Raw genomic sequence first — 24,339 nt, 5'->3', positions numbered from 1 at the left:
ATGCTGTCTACAAGAGACCCACTTCAGACCTAGGGACACATACAGACTGAAAGTGAGGGGATGGAAAAAGATGTTCCATGCAAATGGAAATCAAAAGAAAGCTGGTGTAGCAATTCTCATATCAGACAAAATAGACTTTAAAACAAAGACTATTACAAGAGACAAAGAAGGACACTACATAATGATCAAGGGATCAATCCAAGAAGAAGATATAACAATTGTAATATTTATGCACCCAACATAGGAGCACCTCAATACATAAGGCAAATACTAACAGCCATAAAAGGAGAAATTGACAGTAACACAATCATAGTAGGGGACTTTAACATCCCAGTTTCACCAATGGACAGATCATCCAAAATGAAAATAAATAAGGAAACACAAGCTTTAAATGATACATTAAATGAGATGGACTTAATTGATATTTATAGGACATTCCATCCAAAAACAACAGAATACACTTTCTTCTCAAGTGCTCATGGAACATTCTCCAGGATAGATCATATCTTGGGTCACAAATCAAGCCTTGGTAAATTTAAGAAAATTGAAATAGTATCAAGTATCTTTTCCGACCACAACACTATGAGACTAGATATCAATTACAGAAAAAAATCTGTAAAAAATACAAACACATGGAGGATAAACAAAACACTACTAAATAACCAAGGGATCACTGAAGAAATCAAAGAGGAAATCAAAAAATACCTAGAAACAAATGACAATGAAAACACAACAACCCAAAACCTATGGGATGCAGCATAAGCAGTTCTAAGAGGGAAGTTTATAGCAATACAATCCTATCTTAAGGAACAAGAAACATCTCAAATAAACAACCTAACCTTACACCTAAAGCAATTAGAGAAAGAAGAACAAAAAATCCCCAAAGTTAGCAAAAGGAAAGAAATCATAAAGATCCGATCAGAAATAAATGAAAAAGAAATGAAGAAAACAATAGCAAAGATCAATAAAACTAAAAGCTGGTTCTTTGAGAAGATAAACAAAATTGATAAACCATTAGCCAGACTCATTAAGAAAAAAAGGGAGAAGACTCAAATCAATAGAATTAGAAATGAAAAAGGAGAAGTAACAACGGACACTGCAGAAATACAAAGGATCATGAGAGATTACTACAAGCAACTATATGCCAATATAATGGAAAGCCTGGAAGAAATGGACAAATTCTTAGATAAGCACAACCTTCCAAGACTGAACCAGAAAGAAATAGAAAATATAAACAGACCAATCATAAGCACTGAAATTGAAACTGTGATTAAAAATCTTCCAACAAACAAAAGAACAGGACCAGATGGCTTCACAAGTGAATTCTATCAAACATTTAGAGAAGAGCTAACACCTATCCTTCTCAAGCTCTTCCAAAATATAGCAGAGGGAGGAACACTCCCAAACTCATTCTACGAGGCCATCATCACCCTGATACGAAAACCAGACAAAGACATCACCAAGAAAGAATAATACAGGCCAATATCACTGATGAACATAGATGCAAAAATCCTCAACAAAATACTAGCAAACAGAATCCAACAGCACATTAAAAGGATCATACACAGTGATCAAGTGGGGTTTATCCCAGAATGCAAGGATTCTTCAATATACGCAAATCAATATGGTTAATATGGTGATATACTATATTAACAAATTGAAGAAGAAAAACCATATGATCATCTCAATAAATGCAGAAAAAGCTTTTAACAAAATTCAACACCCATTTATGATAAAAACCCTCCGGAAAGTAGGCACAGAGGGAACTTACCTCAACATAATAAAGGCCATATATGACAAACCCATAGCCAACATCGTCCTCAATGGTGAAAAACTGAAACCATTTCCACTAAGATCAGGAACAAGACAAGGTTGCCCACACTTACCACTATTATTCAGCATTGTTTTGGAAGTTTTCGCCACAGCAATCAGAGAAGAAAAAGAAATAAAAGGAATCCAAATTGGAAAAGAAGAAGTAAAGCTGTCACTGTTTGCAGATGACATGATAGTATACACAGAGAATCCTAAATATGCTACCAGAAAATGACTACAGCTCATCAATGAATTTGGTAAAGTAGCAGGATACAAAATTAATGCACAGAAATCTCTTGCATTCCTATACACTAATGATGAAAAATCTGAAAGTGAAATTAAGGAAACACTCCCATTTAACACTGCAACAAAAAGAATAAAATACCTAGTAATAAACCTACCTAAGGAGACAAAAGACATGTATGCAGAAAACTATAAAACACTGATGAAAGAAATTAAAGATGATACAAATAGGTGGAGAGATATACCATGTTCTTGGATTGGAAGAATCAACATTGTGAAAATGACGATACTACCCAAAGCAATCTACAGATTCAATGCAATCCCTATCAAACTACCACTGGCATTTTTCACAGAACAAGAACAAAAAATTTCACAATTTGTATGGAAACACAAAAGACCCCAAATAGCCAAAGCGATCTTGAGAAAGAAAAACGGAGCTGGAGGAATCAGGCTCCCTGACTTCAGACTATGTTACAAAGCTACAGTAATCAAGACAGTATGGTACTGGCACAAAAACAGAAATACAGATCAATGGAACAAGATAAAAAGCCCAGAGATAAACCCACACACATGTGGTCACCTTATTTTTGATAAAGGAGGCAAGAATATACAGTGGAGAAAAGACAGCCTCTTTAATAAGTGGTGCTGGGAAAACTGGACAGCTACATGCAAAAGAATGAAATTAGAACAATCCCTAGCACCATACACAAAAATAAACTCAAAATGGATTAAAGAGTTAAATGTAAGGCCAGACACTATCAAACTCTTAGAGGAAAACATAGGCAGAACAATGCATGACATAAATCACAGCAAGATCCTTTCTGACCCACCTCCTAGAGAAATGGAAATAAAAACAAATGGGACCTAATGAAATTTAAAAGCTTTTGCACAGCAAAGGAAACCATAAACAAGACAAAAAGACAACCCTCAGAATGGCAGAAAATATTTGCAAATGAAGCAACTGACAAAGGATTAATCTCCAAAATTTACAAGCAGCTCATGCAGCTCAATATCAAAAAAACAAACAACCCAATCCAAAAATGGGCAGAAGACCTAAACAGATGTTTCTCCAAAGAAGATATACAGATTGCCAACAAACACTTGGAAGGATGTTCAACATCATTAATCATTAGAGAAATGCCAATCAAAACTACAATGAGATATCATCTCACACCAGTCAGAATGGCCATCATCAAAAAATCTACAAACAATAAATGCTGGAGAGGGTGTGGAGAAAAGGGAACCCTCTTGCACTGTTGGTGGTAATGTAATTTGATACAGCTACTATGGAGAACAGTATGGAAGTTCCTTAAAAAACTAAAAATAGAACTACCATACGACCCAGCAATCCCACTACTGGGCATATACCCTGAGAAAGCCATACTTCAAAAAGTCATGTACCACAATGTTCATTGCACCTCTATTTACAATAGCCAGGACATGGAACCAACCTAAGTGTCCATTGACAGATGTATGGATAAAGAAGTTGTGGCACATATAGACAATGGAATATTTCTCAGCCATTAAAAGAAACGAAATTGAGTTATTTGTAGTGACGTGGATGGACCTAGAGTCTGTCATACAGAGTGAAGTAAGTCAGGACGAGAAAAACAAATACCGTTTGCTAACACATATATATGGAATCTAAAAAACAAAACAAAACAAAAAGGTTCTGAAGAACCTAGGGGTAGGACAGGAATAAAGACGCAGATGTAGAGAATGGACTTGCGGACACGGGGAGGGGGAAGTGTAAGCTGGGACAAAGTGAGAGAGTGGCATGGACATATATACACTACGTAATGTAAAATAGATAGCTAGTGGGAAGCAGCCGCATAGCACAGGGAGATCAGCTCGGTGCTTTGTCACCACCTAGCGGGGGTGGGGTAGGGAGGCTGGGAGGGAGGGAGACTCAAGAGGGAAGAGATATCGGGATATATGTATATGTATAACTGATTCACTTTGTTATAAAGTGGAATCTAACACACCATTGTAAAGCAATTATACTCCAATAAAGATTAAAAAAAAAAAAGAGAGAAAATGGAATGTTTAAAAAAAAAAGAAGATATCTAAGATTTCAGAAATTAAGAATTCCCCCCTCCCAAAATCTGTAAAAAATTATCTTCTAAGAATTTTTTTACCTCCAAACCATAAAGTTTCAACTGAAGAAGTAACAATTAATCACCAATACAGGAAAAGAGGTAAGTTTATAGAGAGAGTTCACAAAATAAGTTTTGCTAGCAAACAGATAACCTTGATCTGTTCGATGAATATGCTGATGATTTACAAGAGCATCTCGAATATACTGAAAATAAAGAATATATGCATATTGATCTATGTTAAGAGAGTAATAGGTCTAGAGCAGTGATTCCAAGCCATGTTTTCTTGAAATGTTTCAAGGATTCCACAAACATTTAACTCAGTTCAAACAATGTTCTAACCTTCTTAAAATAATAAACACATTTAAAGAGGTATATCCAAAAAAAGAATATATTAAGAATATATTAAGCAATTTATAAAAATCATGGATAGGCCTGTTCAGTAGGAAAAGCTTTACATTATAGCAAACAAAAAATTACAAAATAGTTCAGTCATTTTCTTCATCATTAAATGTGAGAAAGATCTTTTTAACTTAATCGTAACTGAATTTAGAAAGACAGCCAGAGGTTGGTGCTGGCTAGAGAGTCCAAAGGTGCTTCAATGAGCCTTCTCAGCGTGTGTGAAAACTCATGTCACTTCAGTATATCTAAAACTTTAATTCTCCAGAACACGCAGTTTCTCTGTTCCCCTCAACCGCAGTTGTTAGGCAAATTACTACTCTACTTAAAAATCAAAGGAAAAATGATACCATAATCTCTCCCGAAGTGCCCTTGACTCTTTTGACAAAGAAAGTAATGATCAGGGGCCCTTCCAGAGCTAATGGCTCCAAATAGGTCTCCTCAGATAAAGACTCGGGAGCAAACTGAACCACTCCATTTGGATCACCAAACTTTTGTATCTAGAAACAGAAACAGAGAGCAGAGTGAAAATGTATATAACAGCTATGGATGAAATTACAGTATCCAATATATCAATACACTGATGTATTTTGTATGTACAAGATAAGCTGAGGAAACGAAAGAAACACAATCATGATACTTGGATATAATCCACCTAGCTACCTGATTTTTAAAAACCTTTATTACGCTGATTGTTACCCAAAACAAGTAGGTTCTTATTCCCCCAAGGATAATGGGAATAAGTGTTCAGAAAACTATAATTTGTAGAATCACCAAAGGATAATACTTCAATGACTGAATTTAGCTTTATTCACCTCTCATTTGCTTCATTTAACCAGTTAAGTTTAGCTAACCTCTTTCTACTGGTTATGATATAATACAATATAGAGAGAAGCAAAGGCCCTGTGACGGTTAATTTAATGTGTCATCCTGGCTAGGCTACGGTGTCCAATTGTTTGGTCAAACACTAGTCTAGATGTTGCTGTAAAGGTATTTTGCAGATGTGATTAATATTTACAGCCAGCTGACTTGAAGTTAAGAAAATTATTCTCAATAATGTGAACGGACCTCATCCAATCAGTTGAAAGCCTTAAAGAGCAAACACTGAGGCTTCCCGGAGAAGAAGGAATTGTGCCTCAGGACTGCAATTTAGGAATCCTGTTTGAGTTTCCAGCCTGCTGGCCTGCCCCACAAAATTCAAACTCAAGACTGCAACTTCGGTTCTTTCCTGGGCTTCGTGCCTGCCAGCCTGCTTTATGGATTTTGGACTTGCCAGACCCCACAATCCCATGAGCCAATTCCTTAAAAAAAAAAAAAAAAAAACTCTCTCTTTCTCCATATGTATTTCCTAATAGTTCTGGTTCTCTGGAGACATCTGACTGATACAGACCCCAGACAAGAGTGTTTTCCAAACTTAAAAAAAAGGTGCATCTTTCAGTCTTTTTTTCAGTAACCTTGGTCCCCAGTACTTTCTGCCCCGATGGACTGGGTGATTCATGCAAAATATGCTGAACTCGGATCTGATCCACACCATCATTGCCCTAATTGAACAAGTACCATTCTTCCTTCCAACAATCTGACTTGTGACTATCTGTGAACTTTTATGCACTTTAATGGCAAAGATATCCAATGCGTATGATATGACGAATGCCTCGTCTCTAAAAGTGCCAAATATCCCCAAAACATCAGATTTTCTCAGAAAGTGTAAAATAAGTATTTCTCATTATCTTAAAGCCTTTAAAAATTATCAATAATGAGCTATGGAATAAACTAACATAACAACCAGAACATCTGACCCACAGGAATTACTATGACTTCATTTGGTCTTATAACTTTCAATTCATCATAAGCCTATAGGCTTATGAAACTCTATAGAGTTTCAACAAATGTAAATGCATTTTCCAATAAATCCGTTAAATCCAAAATTTTGTGGGCAAAACAAAGTCGGACTTACTGTTAATGTAACATCTTTAGCTCTGGAGTCTAACTTAGCTTCTCCTTTCACAAGTTTAAGTTTAATAATGAAAGTCTTTTCAAGTTCAACATCATCATGAGGATAGACTATCAGAATGATGCTTCTCACTCCACCTTCCCCATCTCCAAAGGAGAAGGACCCGCTCACTGGGTCTGCGATGTCTCTGTTCTGTGATGGTAAGGCTTCCTGAGAATTGGGTCCGACTATCTCCCAGTTTACCTGCAGGGTGTTTGTTTTTTTAATAGAAACGATCAGCTTTAAACAAAGAATTACTTAGCAGGATATGTAGTATTAAAAATATATATACATACATGTGAAAATTATTCTAGAATATCTCCAGCAAATTCCTATGTTATCAACTCATGTTGTTTAAAATAATATTTGCAAATATAAGCTATGTATCTATAGAATATCTGTTTTCATGAATAGTAATGTCTAACAAGTAAAGAAAGATCTGAATACCCAGTCATTTTTTATCACCACAGGATAACAAAAACATAAAGGTATATATTCTAAATATATATATTAGAGTAATATAAACTTTAAAAACATGAGTACAAACTGTCTTGCTAGTGCACAGCTTCTGTCCATCAAAACCTATTTGAATCAGACTATAAAACCATGTGAAAGGCCTGCTGGACGTGCAGCAATAAATATACTTAAATTCCTAGTGTAAGAGGAACAGAAATTTTCATAAATTGTTACAAGAAACAAAAATTTTATATTGCAACAAATGCATTTTTTAAAGTTTCTATAATTTAAAACTGTATACGTTTCATATGCATAAAGAAAGAAAACTGGGCACTTCTCTTTGCTTCTTTCATCTTTCATCAGCACTGGACACAGCTGACCACTTCTTTCTCTTGAAACACTGTGTCCTGTCTTCCTTGGCTTACATGTTACTCACATAACACATACCTTCCTAGTTTTCCTTCTTTACTCCTCAGTCTTTTTGGCTGGCTCTCCCTCCTCAGATCCCTAAATGTTGGGAGCCCGCGCTTGGGTCTATACCCCTTACATCCCTGTCTACACTCCTTAGGCCACAGAGTTTCAAATGCCTCCAGGTGTGTCAACATCTTTTGAATCTGTCTGCAGCCCTGACCTCCCCACAACCCACACTCGAACTTCCCCCTGCCTACCTGCCCCTCCAGTGGGGTGTCTAGTAGCTATCTCAAATCAACAAGGCCAAAACAGAACTCTTGCTTTTCCCCCAAGCTTCGGCATCTCAGTAAACAGCACTACAATTCAACCAGTTGCTCAACTAAAATTCTAGCAGTTATCCTTGATTACTCTCTTTCCCTCCACAAGCCCAGTGAATTTTTCCTCCAAAACATACTCGATGTCCTTTCCCATCTGGCCAGCTCCATCTCCACCCCTGTCTGAGCCATCGTCAGCTCTGCCCTGGGCTATAGAGGGCAGGAGCCTTCTAACTGCTCTCCCTGCTTCTACTCCGGCTTCTTGACAACCCATTTTCCTCACAGCAGTTATAAGTGAGCTGACAACCCGGTGACACTGACATCATTCCCCTGCTTAAAACTCTCTAATGGCATCCTATTTGCACTTAGACTCATCTTTAACCTGGCTTAGAAAGTTCTCTGTGACCAAACACCTATGGGCCCCTCTGATCTATCTTGTGCTGTTATCCCTTCATTTCCAAGCCCATCCACCACACGGAGCTCTGCATACCGCAAACATGCCAAGTTTGTAGATCTGCACTAGCTAATCCCTCTGCCCAAATGCTCATGCCTCTAACAATTACTTGAGCACCTCTTTCTTATCATCTTTCAGCTTTAATATCACACCCTTACCATCCAATCAACAGTGGCCAGCAGGTCACTTATGATTGTGTCTCCTGATTTTACATTCCTGCCAAAAACTTCGTGTTATCAGATCATTTTCTTTTCATTTTTTTTTTGTTTATTGTTTGAAAACTTTATGAGAACAGAGATGAAGTCTGTCTTGTTCACCGGTGCATTCTCAGGGCCTATAACAGGGTCTGTTACATGGAAAGCCCTCTACAAATACTTGCTGACTTTTACCAGAATCCTTCATTTAATTTTTAACTGTCTCTCAAAGGTGCCCTGAAGACAGCTATATACCTCATGCATTTTTATGTACTTCAAAGGATTTTAGAAGCTGCTTTTTACCTACTAGGTAATTAATAAATATTACTGACTGTGAATAAATAAATGACTGTATTTGAGGAATAAGAAAATCCAACACCGTATCTATCAATCCAAATTATTTTTTAAATCATGGGAAGAATAACTCTACCTGAATCTCTCCCAAGAGTCCTCCAGTCCGCTCCAGCATCAAGGGTAAAATCATTGTAGAACTGGGATTAGGAACAGAAATTTTGCTTTGATTGAGAAATCTTACTACACCAAAGGGAGAGTCACTCTTGGCAATCGTGATTCTGCACACTAGGTGGCGCCCAAGGACCGCTCCACCAGTAGCTCCAATGAGCAGGATTTCAATGGGCTCCCCAAATTCACTGCATAGCAAGAAGGAGCAATTCTGTGAGTCTAAACATATTAAAATGCTTCTAAAATCCAAATAACTAGTCATTTTCCAAATTGGTCATACATATTCAAGGCACAGTAGTCACACACCAAGTGGTAAGAAGAGGGTGCTTAGCTACAAGCACAAATGATCACTTCAATATTACATAAACTGGGATAGTTATTGGACTCTCTTCCCCTCTTTTTAATTGCTTAATGCATTAAGGAAGTGATCTGCAGGATGTTTCCACATTCTGATTACACTTTTCAAATCTAGAAGAATAAAAATTATTATTTCTTCTTCTATTTGAGAAAAAGTGACGCACAATCACAATGGTCTCCCAATCCCTTTTTCCCTATCTCAGCACCCCCTAAAGTTTCTCACTCGTTTTTCAATGGGTACAAGTATAATCTAAAATTCTATTATCAGTGCAAAACATAGATAAGGACTGGAGCACGATACTCATGCTTTACATATGCCCATGTTATTTCCAATATCACTAAATAGTATTACCTTTCATTGTCATCAATGATGGAAACATTTATAAAACTTAAGCTCTGCCCATGCTGAAAGGTGACTGAACTACCATGCAGTACATAATCAACACCACCAGGAACTGCAGCAGAGCTCTGAGAGATGACATCAGCTGTCACACGGCCATAAGTGCCATGAAGTCTCACCACTGGAATCATGATCATCCCTACGTCCTCCTCCACTGTAACAGGAATTTGAAATTAATTGGTATGCCAGACAAAGCAAGTGACTTTTATAAGATCCAGTCAAATCAAACATGACAATTAAATATAACAGTACAACACAAGCACTCAATTTTTCCGCAGTTCATTTATCGCTTTAAAAAACAATTAGTGAAAATGTCATTACTTATTTTTTTTAGGAGAACTATAGTGTTTCACAAGTTGAAAATTATAGTGAGTGTAAGTTAGAATTTAAATAATCGATTTAATCATTAGCATAGCCATTCTTTCTCTGTGTGCCACATATAAATAAATAACCCTTGCTTTTTTGACAATGCTAGATGAGCACAAAAAACACTTAAAATATGTGTACTCAAAGGAAACCATTCTGGATTGTTTCTGCATATTTAACTGAAATATCAGTAATATAAAAAATAAGGTGTATGTTATTTATATCATATGAGTGTTTGAAAAATCCAGATATAAAGATGATTCTGTTACATTTTCAGTTCCTATGAAATCTACTTGTAAATCTGAAAATGTATCCTCAGTGCTTGATTTCAACTTAAAAATTCTATTCAAAAATTTATTTCTTCTTCAGCTATGCTAACGTATGTATATTAAAATATCATTTAATAGAGTTCACACTAGCCAGGGGTAAATAGTACTGAACTTACACTGTAATTATAAATGCATTGTCCCAAATATCCCCAACGATAGTGAATCAAACAGAAATCAGTGAACAAAAAAGATCCAAGTCCCATTTTTCTGTTGGTGTAAAAATGCAGCCTTTTTTTACTCGCTGTAGACTGAAGTTCACAAAATGGTGATGTTTTCCATGACTTTACCCATGAAGTCAATACAAATCAACTCCTAAAGTGATTTCTGATGAACTTTAAAAATGGCTAGATAACGAAAGATTTGACGGCGGCAATGAAGCCAATAAATTAATTGCAACGAGAAGATAACATGTTTATTTTGAAAGGTATATTTATATTCTGCTTTTGAATAAAATCAGAAAAGCAGCCACCTCCTTCTACCAGGAGGAAATATAACCATATTTTCTGCATTCTGCTTCTACAAGAGGGGAGAATTGGCAAGATAAGGCAAGCTGCTATTAGGAACTGTTTCAAGAAAGCATGACTAGGAGTCCAGATACTACCTGCACCTGCGGTCCAGTAAAATATTTCAAAGGTGATTATTCATTAGAAAGTGAATATTCACTGATTTCTAATCACAAAGGAAATTAAGCATTACATAAATTAGAAATATATTCATAAAAGTGTTCAAAATACAAACACTTCAACAATCTTAAAGTTAAACATAATTTCTCTAAATGCCTTATTCCCAACCATTCCACTTTGCCAACAAAAGTGAGATTCAAGACTGCCCAAAGGTAACTCAAAATAGATTTTTAAAATAAATACGTAAATATATATAAAGGCATATATAAATACATACAAAGGTGTATATATGTGTACACACACACACGCACACACGCATGCACACACCCCAAACCAGGAAAATTTGCATACGGCAATTCAAACTGACAATGTCGTGCTGAGGTACTCTAATTCAGAAATTGGTGGTAAATTTATAAGTAATGTTACTGAACCTACCTTCAAAGGCAGTATACCTTGGGTCAAATTCAATGATTCCCTCTGCGTTATCATTTTTCATTATGATGATTCGGACAATGGAGATGTCTCCTATTTCAGGAGGTTGATCCACCTGAAGTCCATTTTCTTGGATGGTAAAATCATACCCTCTTTCAGAGTCATAAGAAATAAATAAAATAAACTGAGTATAATTGCTTAGCATGAATTGAAGAAGGGTCCTATTAGCTCCTATAATTTAGTCCTATTAAGCTTTTTCATCCTTTTAAAGATCCCAACACGAAAATACTTTAATTTTCTGAAATGATGTTTGAAATATATTTCTGTGCTGCTCCCAATTATCACTGCCTGCATAAAACTAAAACTAATATAAAGTTATTAAACTTAGGCAATAGGAAGATAATAAAACTATTAGGAAATTGGGAAGAAGTTGGAAAATGAACCTCTGGGGCTAGGAATGTACTGCTGAGCACATACTACAGTAATGGGTCACGGACGGGAATGTACATTAAATTGTAGTGCACTCAAAGATGGAAACCAGCTAGGCTAGAGATCTACAGTGTTAGGTTGGGAGGGTTACTTTATTATTTTTTTTTCTTTTATGGAAGAGAGAGTTACTTTAAGGATATAATGAGTGTCATGCCACTAAAGAAATTTTAAGCTAAACCATCAAGATTCAAGAAAATATTCCAGTTTCTGTGAATATCAATTAAATCAATGCCTCTATTCTTTCATATAGATGGTAGTTTACTTGTCTAGCAATATATTTCTGCTGAGAAAGTCTCTTTTAAAGATTGCTGTTACTCTCACCAAAGAAAAGTTTTGACTTCCCGGGTTTTACATCGCTTTAATTCCTGAAGCCACCAAAAAAGATGGCACTAAACCATTTTAGTCCTTCCTTCAATTCCCAAATTCTATGTACCTAGTATTTTTAACCTACCTAGTTTGGAAAGGTTGAACGCTCATTAATTAGATTACATACAAGACAAAATTAGAAAACTGGGGGTTAAAATATTAAATGATAAGAGAAACCGTTATCAGTAGTCTGAGATGGATGATGGTTTAGCTGCTTACCGTAACTGAATAACAAGGCAGTAAATTTTCTAGCAACTAGGCAAATTGGGTTTATACTACTCTCCTTTTCAGATCAAAGGAAGCCTAGAAATTTATCTGGAAGAAAAACTTGTTTCCTCAGAATTAAGCTTAAGTAGGAATTGCCTTTTTTAAAGGGCAGCGAGGACAAATGCTTCAAGCCCCACTTAGTCAAAAACACAGATATAATCTCACACATAATGCGCTACATTTACCAAACTTCACTCACTTAATTAAAATAGTCAGTGACCATCTCAAGTTTTAATACATTTAATATAAGTACAAATTCATTCCCATCATCAGACACAGACCCATACCTGGGAAATTTAAGAGTTGAAGTGTTAGTGAGGCCACAGTAATTTTTCCCGGGGGAATGATATACACTCTGCCTAAGTCATTCAGTGAAATATTTTAGTTAAAAAAAGCTTTAAAGCATTGCATTGATATCACAAATGCAAAAGCATTTTCATTGCATGCACAAGTAAACTTCCTTTAGGACCTATCTAAGTGCAAACATTATTCCAGTTGAAGGTTGTATGTAAGCCATAGGTGCAGAGGTGCTTCTTGAGCCACTTAACCTGTAGGTATTTCATCTACTTCATCATGCAACACGTGTTCCCCACCCTTGTTAATCAAGTTGCTGCACTAAATCAGAGAATGAGAGGGCCTCAATATGGTTAACTTTTGATCTTCAATGAAAACATGGTGCATTAACTACCAACCAATCTTTTACTCAACTACCAACTACCAATTTTTTACTCAAATTTTCTCCCCTGCTTTAAAACTGCCATTGGGCAAACATCTACCTCATTCATCACAAAGACAATACTGTACAGCCTTCAGAGACATCAAGGAAAGAACTCTCTCAGTCCAGCCTGTTCCCTGGTGTAGAGACAGAGATGGGGGAACCAAAATCGGCCCTGCCAGCTGCCCTCTGACCTAGAGAACAGCTCCTGTCTTTCCTCACCAAATTACTACAAGCCCACACCATGTTCGATTTCCCTGCTGCCCACAGTGACTTCACACAACAGAAACACATACTTTCAACTTTCAGGAAAAAATTTTATTTTAGAACATTGTATAATTAACAGTCTTTGCCACCACTGTCCTGGTCTAGTGTCACATAAATGTGAGACAAAGCAGGGAAACACTGTCCTACAGTCAGTTCAGTATTCATCCCTGCACAACCTAGCTTTCACTCATCCTTTCTCTCTGTTTTGTTTCCTTTTTCCTATTTTTCTCTTTTACTTTACCTTCCCAGGAGTTCCACCTTTGTAATCACTAGGGAAAATTCCTCAGGGCCTTCAGGAAGGCTGTCATCAAGGATTTCAATGTGCACGCTTTTCACCGTCTCCCTCGCTTCAAAGAGGAGCTGCCTTGGTGGAGGGATGAAATCCACGCCGGCCTCGGCGGTCCCACTCACAGCCTCAAACCAGAGCCTCACGGGGCCAAAAGAGCCACCCGAACGGACGACTGTGAGGTTAACCTATGCAAGAAGCAGTTTTTTATTTTGGATGAGTACTCTACCAGGCAAGACTTTATTTTGAGTGTCTCTAATTCTATTTACCAGGATTAGGTCGAAGTTACATGTAAATTTATCAAGTATATAAATTCTACATTAAAATGATATCAGGAACACATTAATCAGTTTGTGAACACTTTGGAATATGAACAAAGAAACACATTTTAAAGATCACTCACGATATAAAAAATAAAAATGATATTTAAGATTTTAAGCATTTCATGCTCCACCTTTTGCACTTCCTCTGACACCCGAAGTTGCTCTTGTGAAAAGGCGAATCGTCCATAGGGAAAGTCACTAGCCACCACTGTGATGTTGGCTGTGCTGCTGGATTCACGCTGTACCGCCCCGTCGCTGACTCCAGTGAGCTGAAACTCATAGAAACACTTTTCCTCAGGAATGTCATCATTCAAAGCCTAGAGAAGGACAGAAAGAGCCATGAGCAGCAGAATCTGAACATTTAAAGAAAAATATCTATCATATAAGCAAAACAACGAACTCTGTGATACTGACCACCTCCCACCACCCCACCCCCCAACCACACACACACAGAGCAAAGGGCATAACAGCAATCAGTAATACTGATACCTGTAACACTACAATTGCCGCAGACTGTCCATCTCGCATTGTTAGTTTTCCTGAAGTTTCAGCAAATTCCCCCATGGAAGGAGGGAATATCCTCCAGTACACTGTGACCTCCCCAGAAATCGCTGGGCCACGAACGAGGCTACAACAACACACAAATGTATATTTCATTTTTATTGAAAGAGCTTTTCCTAAATATTTGCTCTATCCTTCAACAATAAACAATTTTCAATTATTTCAAGAATATTATGAATTTCAATAACCCTATCTTTTTGCAAAGCAAAAAAAGTCTTTTAATTCCAAGACAGTAACACCCAAACTACTGAGCTTGCGTAAATCTGCTTGACAAGAATACTAGGAAAAGCTGAACACTAAAAGTAGAAGGTTTAAAGGAATTAAAAAAAAAGTACATATGGACTTTTCACTTACTACACAAGATACAAAATACGAATAAAGGACAGTAAACACTTCACACATGCAATGCTAATGAAAAAACTACCAAAAAGATAAAAGTTTTAACACAAATTCAGCTACTTTATTGATAACTGCTATCTCACTCCTCATGAGAAAATTTATGATAAACAAAATTGCCTATGATCATACCACCCTAGTTAAATAATAGGTCCTAATTTTAGAACAATCAGAATCATAAAATCTTTGATCCAGATGATTTTTTAAGGAATGATTCTGTAGCTAAGGCACACAAGCTTACAGAGATGAAGTAACTCCTATTTTACATGGCTAGTGACAGAACAGGGCTGAAAGCATAGATCTCTTGATGTTACTCACTGTGCTCTCCTTGGCATGGGCTTGTGCAAATAATCTAAAAAACAGTCAGAAACCTTCTCATGGCCTACCCGGCTCTTTGGTGGGGATAATGGTGGACTCTGGGAGGGCTCACACCAAGGAGTACTACCCAGAACTACTGCTGCAAGTGTCCTTCTCCCCACGGTGAGCCACAGCTACCCCCGCCTCTGCAGGAGACCCTCCAACACTAGCAGGTCCAAGGCAGAAGGCAGAAGGTCCACACTCCCATTCCACAAAGAAAGAGGTGCAGGGACCTTAAAGTAGCATTTTTTAAAAAGCTGTGTGGCTGACAGGGTCTTGGTGCTCTGGCTCGGTGTCAGGCCGGAGCCTCTGAGGTGGCAGAGCTGAGTTCAGGACACTGGTCCACCAGAGACCTCCCAACCTCACGTAATATCAAACAGTGAAAGCTCTCCCAGAGATCTCCATCTCAACGTTAAGACCCAGCTCCACTCATCGACCAGCAAGCTACAGTGCTGGACACCCTACGCCAAACAACTAGCAAGACAGAAACACAACCACCCATTAGCAGAGAGGCTGCCTAAAATCATAATAAGGTCACAGACACCCCAAAACACACCACCAGATGCGGTCCTGCCCATCAGAAAGACAAGATCCAGGCTCATCCACCAGAACACAGGCACCAGTCCCCTCCACCAGGAAGCCTACACAACACACTGAACCAACCTTAGCCACTGGGGACAGATACCAAAAACAACAGGAACTACGAACCTGCAGCCTGCGAAAAGGAGACCCCAAACACAGTAAGTTAAGCAAAATGAAAAGACAGAGAAACACACAGCAGATGAAGGAGCAAGGTAAAAACCCACCAGACCAAACAAATGAACAGGAAATAGGCAGTCTACCTGAAAAAGAATTCAGAGTAATGACAGTAAAGATGATCCAAAATCTTGGAAATAGAATGGAGAAAATACAAGAAATGTTTAACAAGGACCTAGAAGAACTAAAGAGCAAACAAACAATGATGAACAACACAGTAAATCAAATTAAAAATTCTCTAGAAGGAATCAGAATTAGAATGGAGGCATGGATCGAGAAGATATAAGAAATGTTTAACAAAGACTTAGAAGAACTGAAGAACAATCAGTGATGAACAACACAATAACTGAAATTAAAAATACACTAGAAGGAATCAATAGCAGAATAACTGAGGCAGAAGAACATTCTACATAGTGGAAATAACTACCGCAGAGCAGAATAAAGAATAGGATTGAAGATAATTGAGAACAGTCTCAGAGACCTCTGGGACAACATTAAATGCACCAACATTTGAACTCTAGGGGTCCCAGAAGAAGAAAAGAAAAAAAAAGGGACTGAGAAATATTTGAAGAGATTATAGTTGAAAACTTCCCTAATATGAGGAAGGAAATAGTCAATCAAGTCCAGTAAGCGCAGAGAGTCCCATACAGGATAAATCCAAGAAGAAACACGCCAAGACACATATTAATCAAACTATCAAAAATAAAATACAAAGAAAAAATATTAAAAGCAGCAAGGGAAAAGCAACAATTAACACACAATGGAATCCCCATAAGGTTAACAGCGGATCTTTCAGCAGACACTCTGCATGCCAGAAGGGAGTGGCAGGACATATTTAAAGTGATGAAAGGGAAAAACCTACAACCAAGATTACTCTACCCAGCAAGGAACTCATTCAGATTCGACAGAGAAATTAAAACCTTTACAGATAAGCAAAAGCTAAGACAATTAAGCACCACCAAACCAGGTCTATGACAAATGCAAAGGAACTTCTCTAGGCAGGAAACACAAGAGAAGGAAAAGACTTACAATAAAAAACCAAAAACAATTAAGAAAATGGTATTTGGAACATACATATTGATAACTGCCTTAAATGTAAAAGGATTAAGTGCTCCAACCAAAAGACATAGACTGGCTGAATGGATACAAAAACAATACCCATATGTATGCTGTCTACAAGACACCCACTTCAGACCTAGGAACACATACAGACTGAAAGTGAGGGGATGGAAAAAGATATTCCATGCAAATGGAAATCAAAAGAAAGCTGGAGTAGCAATTCTCATATCAGACAAAACAGACTTTAAAACAAAGACTATTACAAGAAACAAAGAAGGACACTAAATAATGATCAAGGGACCAAACCAAGAAGAAGATATAACAACTGTAAATATTCATGCACCCAACATAGGAGCACCTCAATACATAAGGCAAATGCTAACAGCCATAAAAGGGGAAATCGACAGTAACACAATCATAGTAGGGGACTTTAACATCCCACTCTCACCAATGGACAGATCATCCAAAATGAAAATAAATAAGGAAACACAAGCTTTAAATGATATATTAAACAAGATGTACTCAATTGATATTTATAGGACATTCCATCCAAAAACAGCAGATTACACTTTCTTCTCAAGTGTACATGGAACATTCTCCAGGATAGATCACATCTTGGGTCACAAATCAAGCCTCAGTAAATTTAAGAAAAATGAAATCATAGCCAGCATCTTTTCTGACCACAACGCTATGAGATTAGAAATGAATTACAGGGGAAAAAAACGTAAAAAACACAAATACATGGAGGCTAAACAATATGTTACTAAATAGCCAAGAGATCACTGAAGAAATCAAAGAGGAAATCAAAAAATACCTAGAGACAAATGACAATGAAAACACGATGATCCAAAACCTGTGGGATGCAGCAAAAGCAGTTCTAAGAGGGAAGTTTACAGCAAGGCAAGCCTACCTCAAGAAACAAGAAAATTTCAACTAAACAATCTAACCTTACACCTAAAGGAATTAGAGAAAGAAGAACAAACGAAACCCAAAGTTAGTAGAAGGAAAGAAATCATAAAGATCAGAGCAAAAATAAATGAAATAGAAACAAAGAAAACAATAGCAAAGATCAATAAAACTAAAAGCTGGTCCTTTGAGAAGATAAACAAAATTGATAAACCATTAGCCAGACTCATCAAGAAAAAGAGGAAGAGGACTCAAATCAATAAAATTAGAAATGAAAAAGGAGAAGTTATAACAGACACCACAGAAATACAAAGCATTCTAAGAGACTACTACTAGCAACTCTATGCCAATAAAATGGACAACCTGGAAGAAATGGACAAATTCTCAGAAAGGTATAACCTTCTAAGACTGAACCAGGAAGAAATAGAAAATATGAACAGACCAATCACAAATAATGAAATTGAAACTGTGATTAAAAATCTTCCAATAAACAGAAGTCCAGGACCAGACGGCTTCACAGGTGAATTCTATCAAATATTTAGAGAAGAGCTAACACCCATCCTTCTCAAATTCTTCCAAAAAATTGCAGAGGAAGGAACACTCCCAAACTCCTTCTATGAGGCCACCATCACCTTGATACCAAAACCAGACAAAGATACTACAAAAAAAGAAAATTACACACCAATATCACTGATGAATATAGATGCAAATATCCTCAACGAAATACTAGCAAACAGAATCCAACAACACATTAAAAGGATCATACACCATGATCAAGTGGGATTTATCCCAGGGATGCAAGGATTCTTCAATACATGCAAATCAATCAATGTGATACACCATATTAACAAATGAAGAATAAAAACCATATGACCATCTCAATAGATGCAGAAAAAGCTTCTGACAAAATTCAACACCCAGTTATGATAAAAAGTCTCCAGAAAGTGGGCATAGAGGGAACCTACCACAACATAATAAAGGCCATATACGACAAACCCACAGCAAGCATCATTCTCAATGGTGAAAAACTGAAAGCATTTCCTCTAAGATCAGGAACAAGACAAGGATGTCCACTCTCACCATTATTATTCAACATAGTTTTGGAAGTCCTAGCCACGGCAATCAGAGAAGAAAAAGAAATAAAAGGAATACAAAGTGGAAAAGAAGAAGTAAAACAGTCACTGTTTGCAGACAACATGATAGTATACATAGAGAATCCTAAAGATGCCGCCAGAAAACTACTAGAGCTAATCAATGAATTTGGTAAAGTTGCAGGACACAAAATTAATGCACAGAAATCTCTTGCATTCCTATACACTAATGATGAAAAATCTGAAAGAGAAATTAAGGAAGCACTCTCATTCACCACTGCATCAAAAAGAATAAAATACTTAGGAATAAACCTACCAAGGGAGACAAAAGACCTGTATGCAGAAAACTGTAAAACACTGATGAAAGAAATTAAGGATGATATAAACAGATGGAGAGATATACCATGTTCTTGGATTGGAAGAAGCAACAATTGCAAAAATAACTACACTACTCAAAGCAATCTACAGATTCAATGCAATCCCTACCAAATTACCAATGGCATTTTTTACAGAAGTAGAACAAAAAACCTTAGAATTGATATGGAAACACAAAAGACCCCGAATAGCCAAAGCAATCTTGTGAAAGAAAACAGAGCTGGAGGAATCAGGCTCCCGGACTTCAGACTATACTACAAAGCTACACTAATCAAGAGAGTATGGTACTGCCACAAAAACAGAAATATAGATCGATGGTACAGGATAGAAAGCCCAGAGATAAAACCACGCACATACGGTCACCTTATTTTTGATAAAGGAGGCAAGAATATACAGTGGAGAAAAGACAGCCTCTTCAATAAGTGGTGCTGGGAAAACTGGACAGCTACATGTAAAGAATGAAATTAGAACACTCCCTAGCACCATACAAAAAAATAAACTCAAAATGGATTAAAGACCTAAATGTAAGGCCAGATACTATAAAACCCTTAGAGGAAAACACAGGCAGAACACTGCATGACATAAATCACAGCAAGATCCTTTTTGACCCACCTCCTAGAAATGGAAATAAAAACAAAAATAAACAAATGGGACCTAATGAAACTTAAAAGCTTTTGCACAGCAAAGGAAACCATAAACTAGACGAAAAGACAACCCTCAGAATGGGAGAAAATATTTGCAAACGAAGCAATGGACAAACGATTAATCTCCAAAATATACAAGTAGCTCACGCAGCTCTATATCAAAAAAACAAACAACCCAATCCAAAAATGGGCAGAAGACCTAAACAGACGTTTCTCCAAAGAAGATATACAGATTGCCAACAAACACATGAAAGGATGCTCAACATCACTAATCATTAGAGAAATGCAAATCAAAACGACAATGAGGTATCATCTCACACTGGTCAGAATGGTCAACCTCAAAAAATCTACAAACAATAAATGCTGGAGAGGGTGTGGAGAATAGGGAACCCTCTTGCACTGTTGGTGGGAACGTAGATTGATACAGCCACTATGGAGAACAGTATGGAAATTCCTTAAAAAACTAAAAATAGAACTACCATACGACCCAGCAATCCCACTACTGGGCATGTACCCTGAGAAAACCATAGTTCAAAAAGAGTTGTGCACCACAATGTTCATTGCAGCTCTATTTACAATAGCCAGGACATGGAAGCAACCTAAGTGTCCATCGACAGATGTATGGATAAAGAAGATGTGGCACATATATACAATGGAATATTACTCAGCCATAATAAGAAACAAAATTGAGTTATTTGTAGTGAGGTGGATGCACCTAGAGACTGTCATGCAGAGTGAAGTAAGTCAGAAAGAGAAAAACAAATACCATATGCTAACACATATATATATGGAATCTAAAAAAAAAAAAAAAAAATGGTTCTGAAGAACCTAGGGGTAGGACAGGAATAAAGACGCAGACATAGAGAATGGACTTGAGGACATGGGGAGGAGGAAGGGTAAGCTGGAACAACGTGTGAGAGTGGCATGGACATATATACACTACCAAATGTAAAGTAGATAGCTAGTAGGAAGCAGCCACATAGCATAGGGAGATCAGCTCGGTGCTTTGTGTCCACCTAGAGGGGTGGGATAGGGAGGGTGGGAGGGAGACACAAGAGGGAGGAGATATGGGGATGTATGTATATGTAAAGTTGATTCACTTTGTTATACAGCAGAAACTAACATACCATCGTAAAGCAATTATACTCCAATAAAGTTGTTGAAGAAAAAAAAGAAAACTTCTCATGATCTAACGTCAAGATAACTCAAAACATACCTTCAGTTTTTATCAAAAATATGTTCTACTCTCCACAGGATTTTACAAATATATAAAAAGACAATGCCTGAAGAATATGTCTGTATTGAGAACAATGTATTTAATTAATAATGCTAATTATTTAAATGAAACTTCAAAACCCTAACATAGGCAAACAAAAATTAGGAAACCCTTACCTGATGATAGCAGTACCATTATATTTTGCTGAGGGTTCCCCAATGAGGACGTGCCTAGATGATGGAGCTATCCCAACTTCTCCTGACACTCCCTTATCTCCTCGAATGATTATTGATGCGCTACCTGAGTTGAAGATGATATACCACTTATGTAGAAAACACATGGATTCACTTAGTACATGCCTGGCAATGTTCTAAGGGCTTTACATATACTAATCTTGTGAGTTAATCCTCATGACAATCATATAAGTTAGGTACTAATATTATCCTCATTTTACCAGCGCAGATATTTAAGCACAGGGAGGCATTGAAGACACTAAGGCAAATGACTTGCCCAAGATCACATTTTAATGAAAGGGATAAAGTGCGCAGTACTTCCACTATCACTCCCATGATAAGTAAGTACTCTTCTACCGTGTGCATTAATCCACTTCTACAGTAACCATTTTGTAGCTCACTGAAATTGGCTATGTGGCTGTATCTATTAGCTATGTAGCAAAAGCTCGAATTCTTGGGGGCCCTTTTTTATTTTTAATTTTCTGACTCTACCATTTGCTTGTAAGTGTTTATAAAATGTGTCAAGTATTCCTACTAAAATGGAAATAAAAACCATATCAAGTAATTTGAGTATTCATATCATAATTTAGCAGTAACTTAAATAAAATTGTTTCCAGAAGCACACATTAGAGTTTAATGAAACAAAGGATTGGATTACTGTACTATCACTTTCTTTGGCAATGGATTAATGGGATCAAGAGTGGTTTGTCAAGTGCAAGTATGTCACAGTTAGAAATATATTATGAATTTTTTATATTAACAAATGATTTACCTTGATCCACTGTTATATTCTTGTTTTTGCATCTAATTAGTCTATATAATATCAACCCTGATGTTTAACACGATGTAGACAACTGAGCTGACTTAAAACTTATGGAAGAATATAATGCAAAGATATGAATCCCTCAAATGCTTGCTGGAAGTACTCTAGATATAAATGCAAAAGGAATAACTACCCTATGTGATATCATAGGTGACAGTACACAATACTCTCTACAATTCTGCAAATTTCCTTAGCCACGGAATTCTGCTTCTTTGACCACGAACCCTTGCATAGGATGAAGTTCTTGATGGCAAAAAAGGACATGCAACAGTAACTAAGCTTTCATATCAAAGTTGCTGGGCCATTTTTTATGGTTATTACTGTTTGTACTATAATGAAACCATCTTAGCTCCAGTAATCCTTTCTCTCCAGACCTAAGAAACAAATTTTCACATGGACAATAGGCAAGTGAGAATTATGATGCCTGTTTCTGAAATGTCAAAATCTAAGTAATTACTTTCTTATCAAAATAGGCAATAGATAGGCTGAAAGAGACATAATAAGATGCTAAGTTTTAAAATAACACTTTATTACAAAAGTAACATGTGATCATTGTCTAAGTAGGTGTAGAAAATATAGGTAATCAAAAACCACTATCAACATTTCAAATAATTCCAAACATGTTTATGACATGCACATGACAAAAAGGGGATTACAATGAACATGTTGTTACAAAGCCTATTTTATTAATGTAACAATTATCCATGTAATGAAGTGTTCTTAATTTTAATGTAAGTAAGGCTTTTTCTGCCACATTTTTTGAATAGTTGCATAGTATTCTGTTACATTTAACCAGTCTCCTACTGTAGGATCATTTAAGAAGCTTTCCTATTTTACTTTATAAACACTGCTAAAACAAACATCTTTATCTTTTTAAAAATCACACAGCTAAGTAGTATGAAGTCTTTGGTGTATGACCCTACCAACAATGGGTATGGTAATTTTAGCTTTAAAAAGTCTTTAGCTGTTATACAAGTAGGAAATAACATCTTTATGATTTAGAAAACGTTTTAGGAATTATAAAAACAAATACTACCTATCTTTGTAACTATTGATTATCTGGTTACGTTTTTCTAAAAATCTACTTTTTAATTTCCAAAAATGTCGACTTCTCTTACCTTTTATTGGAGATATTTCTACCTCATCAACTGGTACCAGCTGAATGGTGAAACTCCTGTCCTCCTCCAACATGGCATCTTGAAGTGTGTGCAACACAATGGTCTTCTGGGACTCAGTCTACATCAAATGAGGAGGAATAACACATTTTCCAGATTGACCAAAGTTGAGTTTCAAATGTTCTCATTAGCAGAATAACATTTATGTGCATGAGCATTTTTTAAAGTGTGTCCTTTCTGTGCCCTGGAATTATGGGTTTCTGCTAGAGAGAATTACTATGTAAAAATTAGCTCTGACCATAAATCCGATTAAGGTTCGTAATAGGAAAAAGGGGGGAAATGTTAACACAACTTTTAAATTTCCTAAAAATTTTCAACCATTGAAAGTTCGATCACTTAGAATTAAATGGTCACAGCATGATGTAAATAGATGAATGTCATAGGTTTAATACTTATAAAGGTTATCTTTCTACTACCCATTTTTACTCCTTGCCCTCTACCCACTCCTGCTTCCTTCCCATTCCTTCCATAGGTGTTGATTTCAAGCATTTTCACTATTATTCCTTCCCTCTCTTGGCTTAAACTTAGCTCAGTAATTTCTTGGAACATGTGCTAAGTTTTCAGTGTAGGCTGGAAGAGAAAGAATAGGAAAAGCAAATATATAGAAGACAACCAGCTTAACACTTCGAGACATAACCGTGACAGAAATCACTTTTATCTTTACCGCCTCCTCCGTATGCTGATAAAAAAAACTCG

At 36.7% G+C, this 24,339-nt stretch overlaps 1 protein-coding gene across 1 annotated transcript in view; it reads right to left on the bottom strand.

Annotated features, from left to right (window-relative positions):
- ADGRV1 (adhesion G protein-coupled receptor V1) overlaps window positions 1-24,339 on the bottom strand; it is a 542,977-nt gene that overhangs the window by 356,375 nt on the left and 162,263 nt on the right. Inside the window, exons 61-70 of the mRNA XM_068534844.1 lie at window positions 23,587-23,704; window positions 21,589-21,712; window positions 14,541-14,679; window positions 14,183-14,368; window positions 13,684-13,916; window positions 11,342-11,490; window positions 9,541-9,742; window positions 8,800-9,019; window positions 6,505-6,744; window positions 4,901-5,050 (exon numbers count right to left, since the gene is read on the bottom strand). Of these exons, the coding sequence (XP_068390945.1) occupies window positions 4,901-5,050; window positions 6,505-6,744; window positions 8,800-9,019; window positions 9,541-9,742; window positions 11,342-11,490; window positions 13,684-13,916; window positions 14,183-14,368; window positions 14,541-14,679; window positions 21,589-21,712; window positions 23,587-23,704 (1,761 nt within the window). The remainder of the gene's footprint in view (window positions 1-4,900; window positions 5,051-6,504; window positions 6,745-8,799; window positions 9,020-9,540; window positions 9,743-11,341; window positions 11,491-13,683; window positions 13,917-14,182; window positions 14,369-14,540; window positions 14,680-21,588; window positions 21,713-23,586; window positions 23,705-24,339) is intronic.

The sequence above is a fragment of the Eschrichtius robustus genome, chromosome 2 (assembly GCF_028021215.1).
Source record: "Eschrichtius robustus isolate mEscRob2 chromosome 2, mEscRob2.pri, whole genome shotgun sequence".
In the NCBI taxonomy this organism is placed as follows: Eukaryota; Metazoa; Chordata; class Mammalia; order Artiodactyla; family Eschrichtiidae; genus Eschrichtius; species Eschrichtius robustus.
This window is presented reverse-complemented; position numbering and strand designations above follow the sequence as displayed.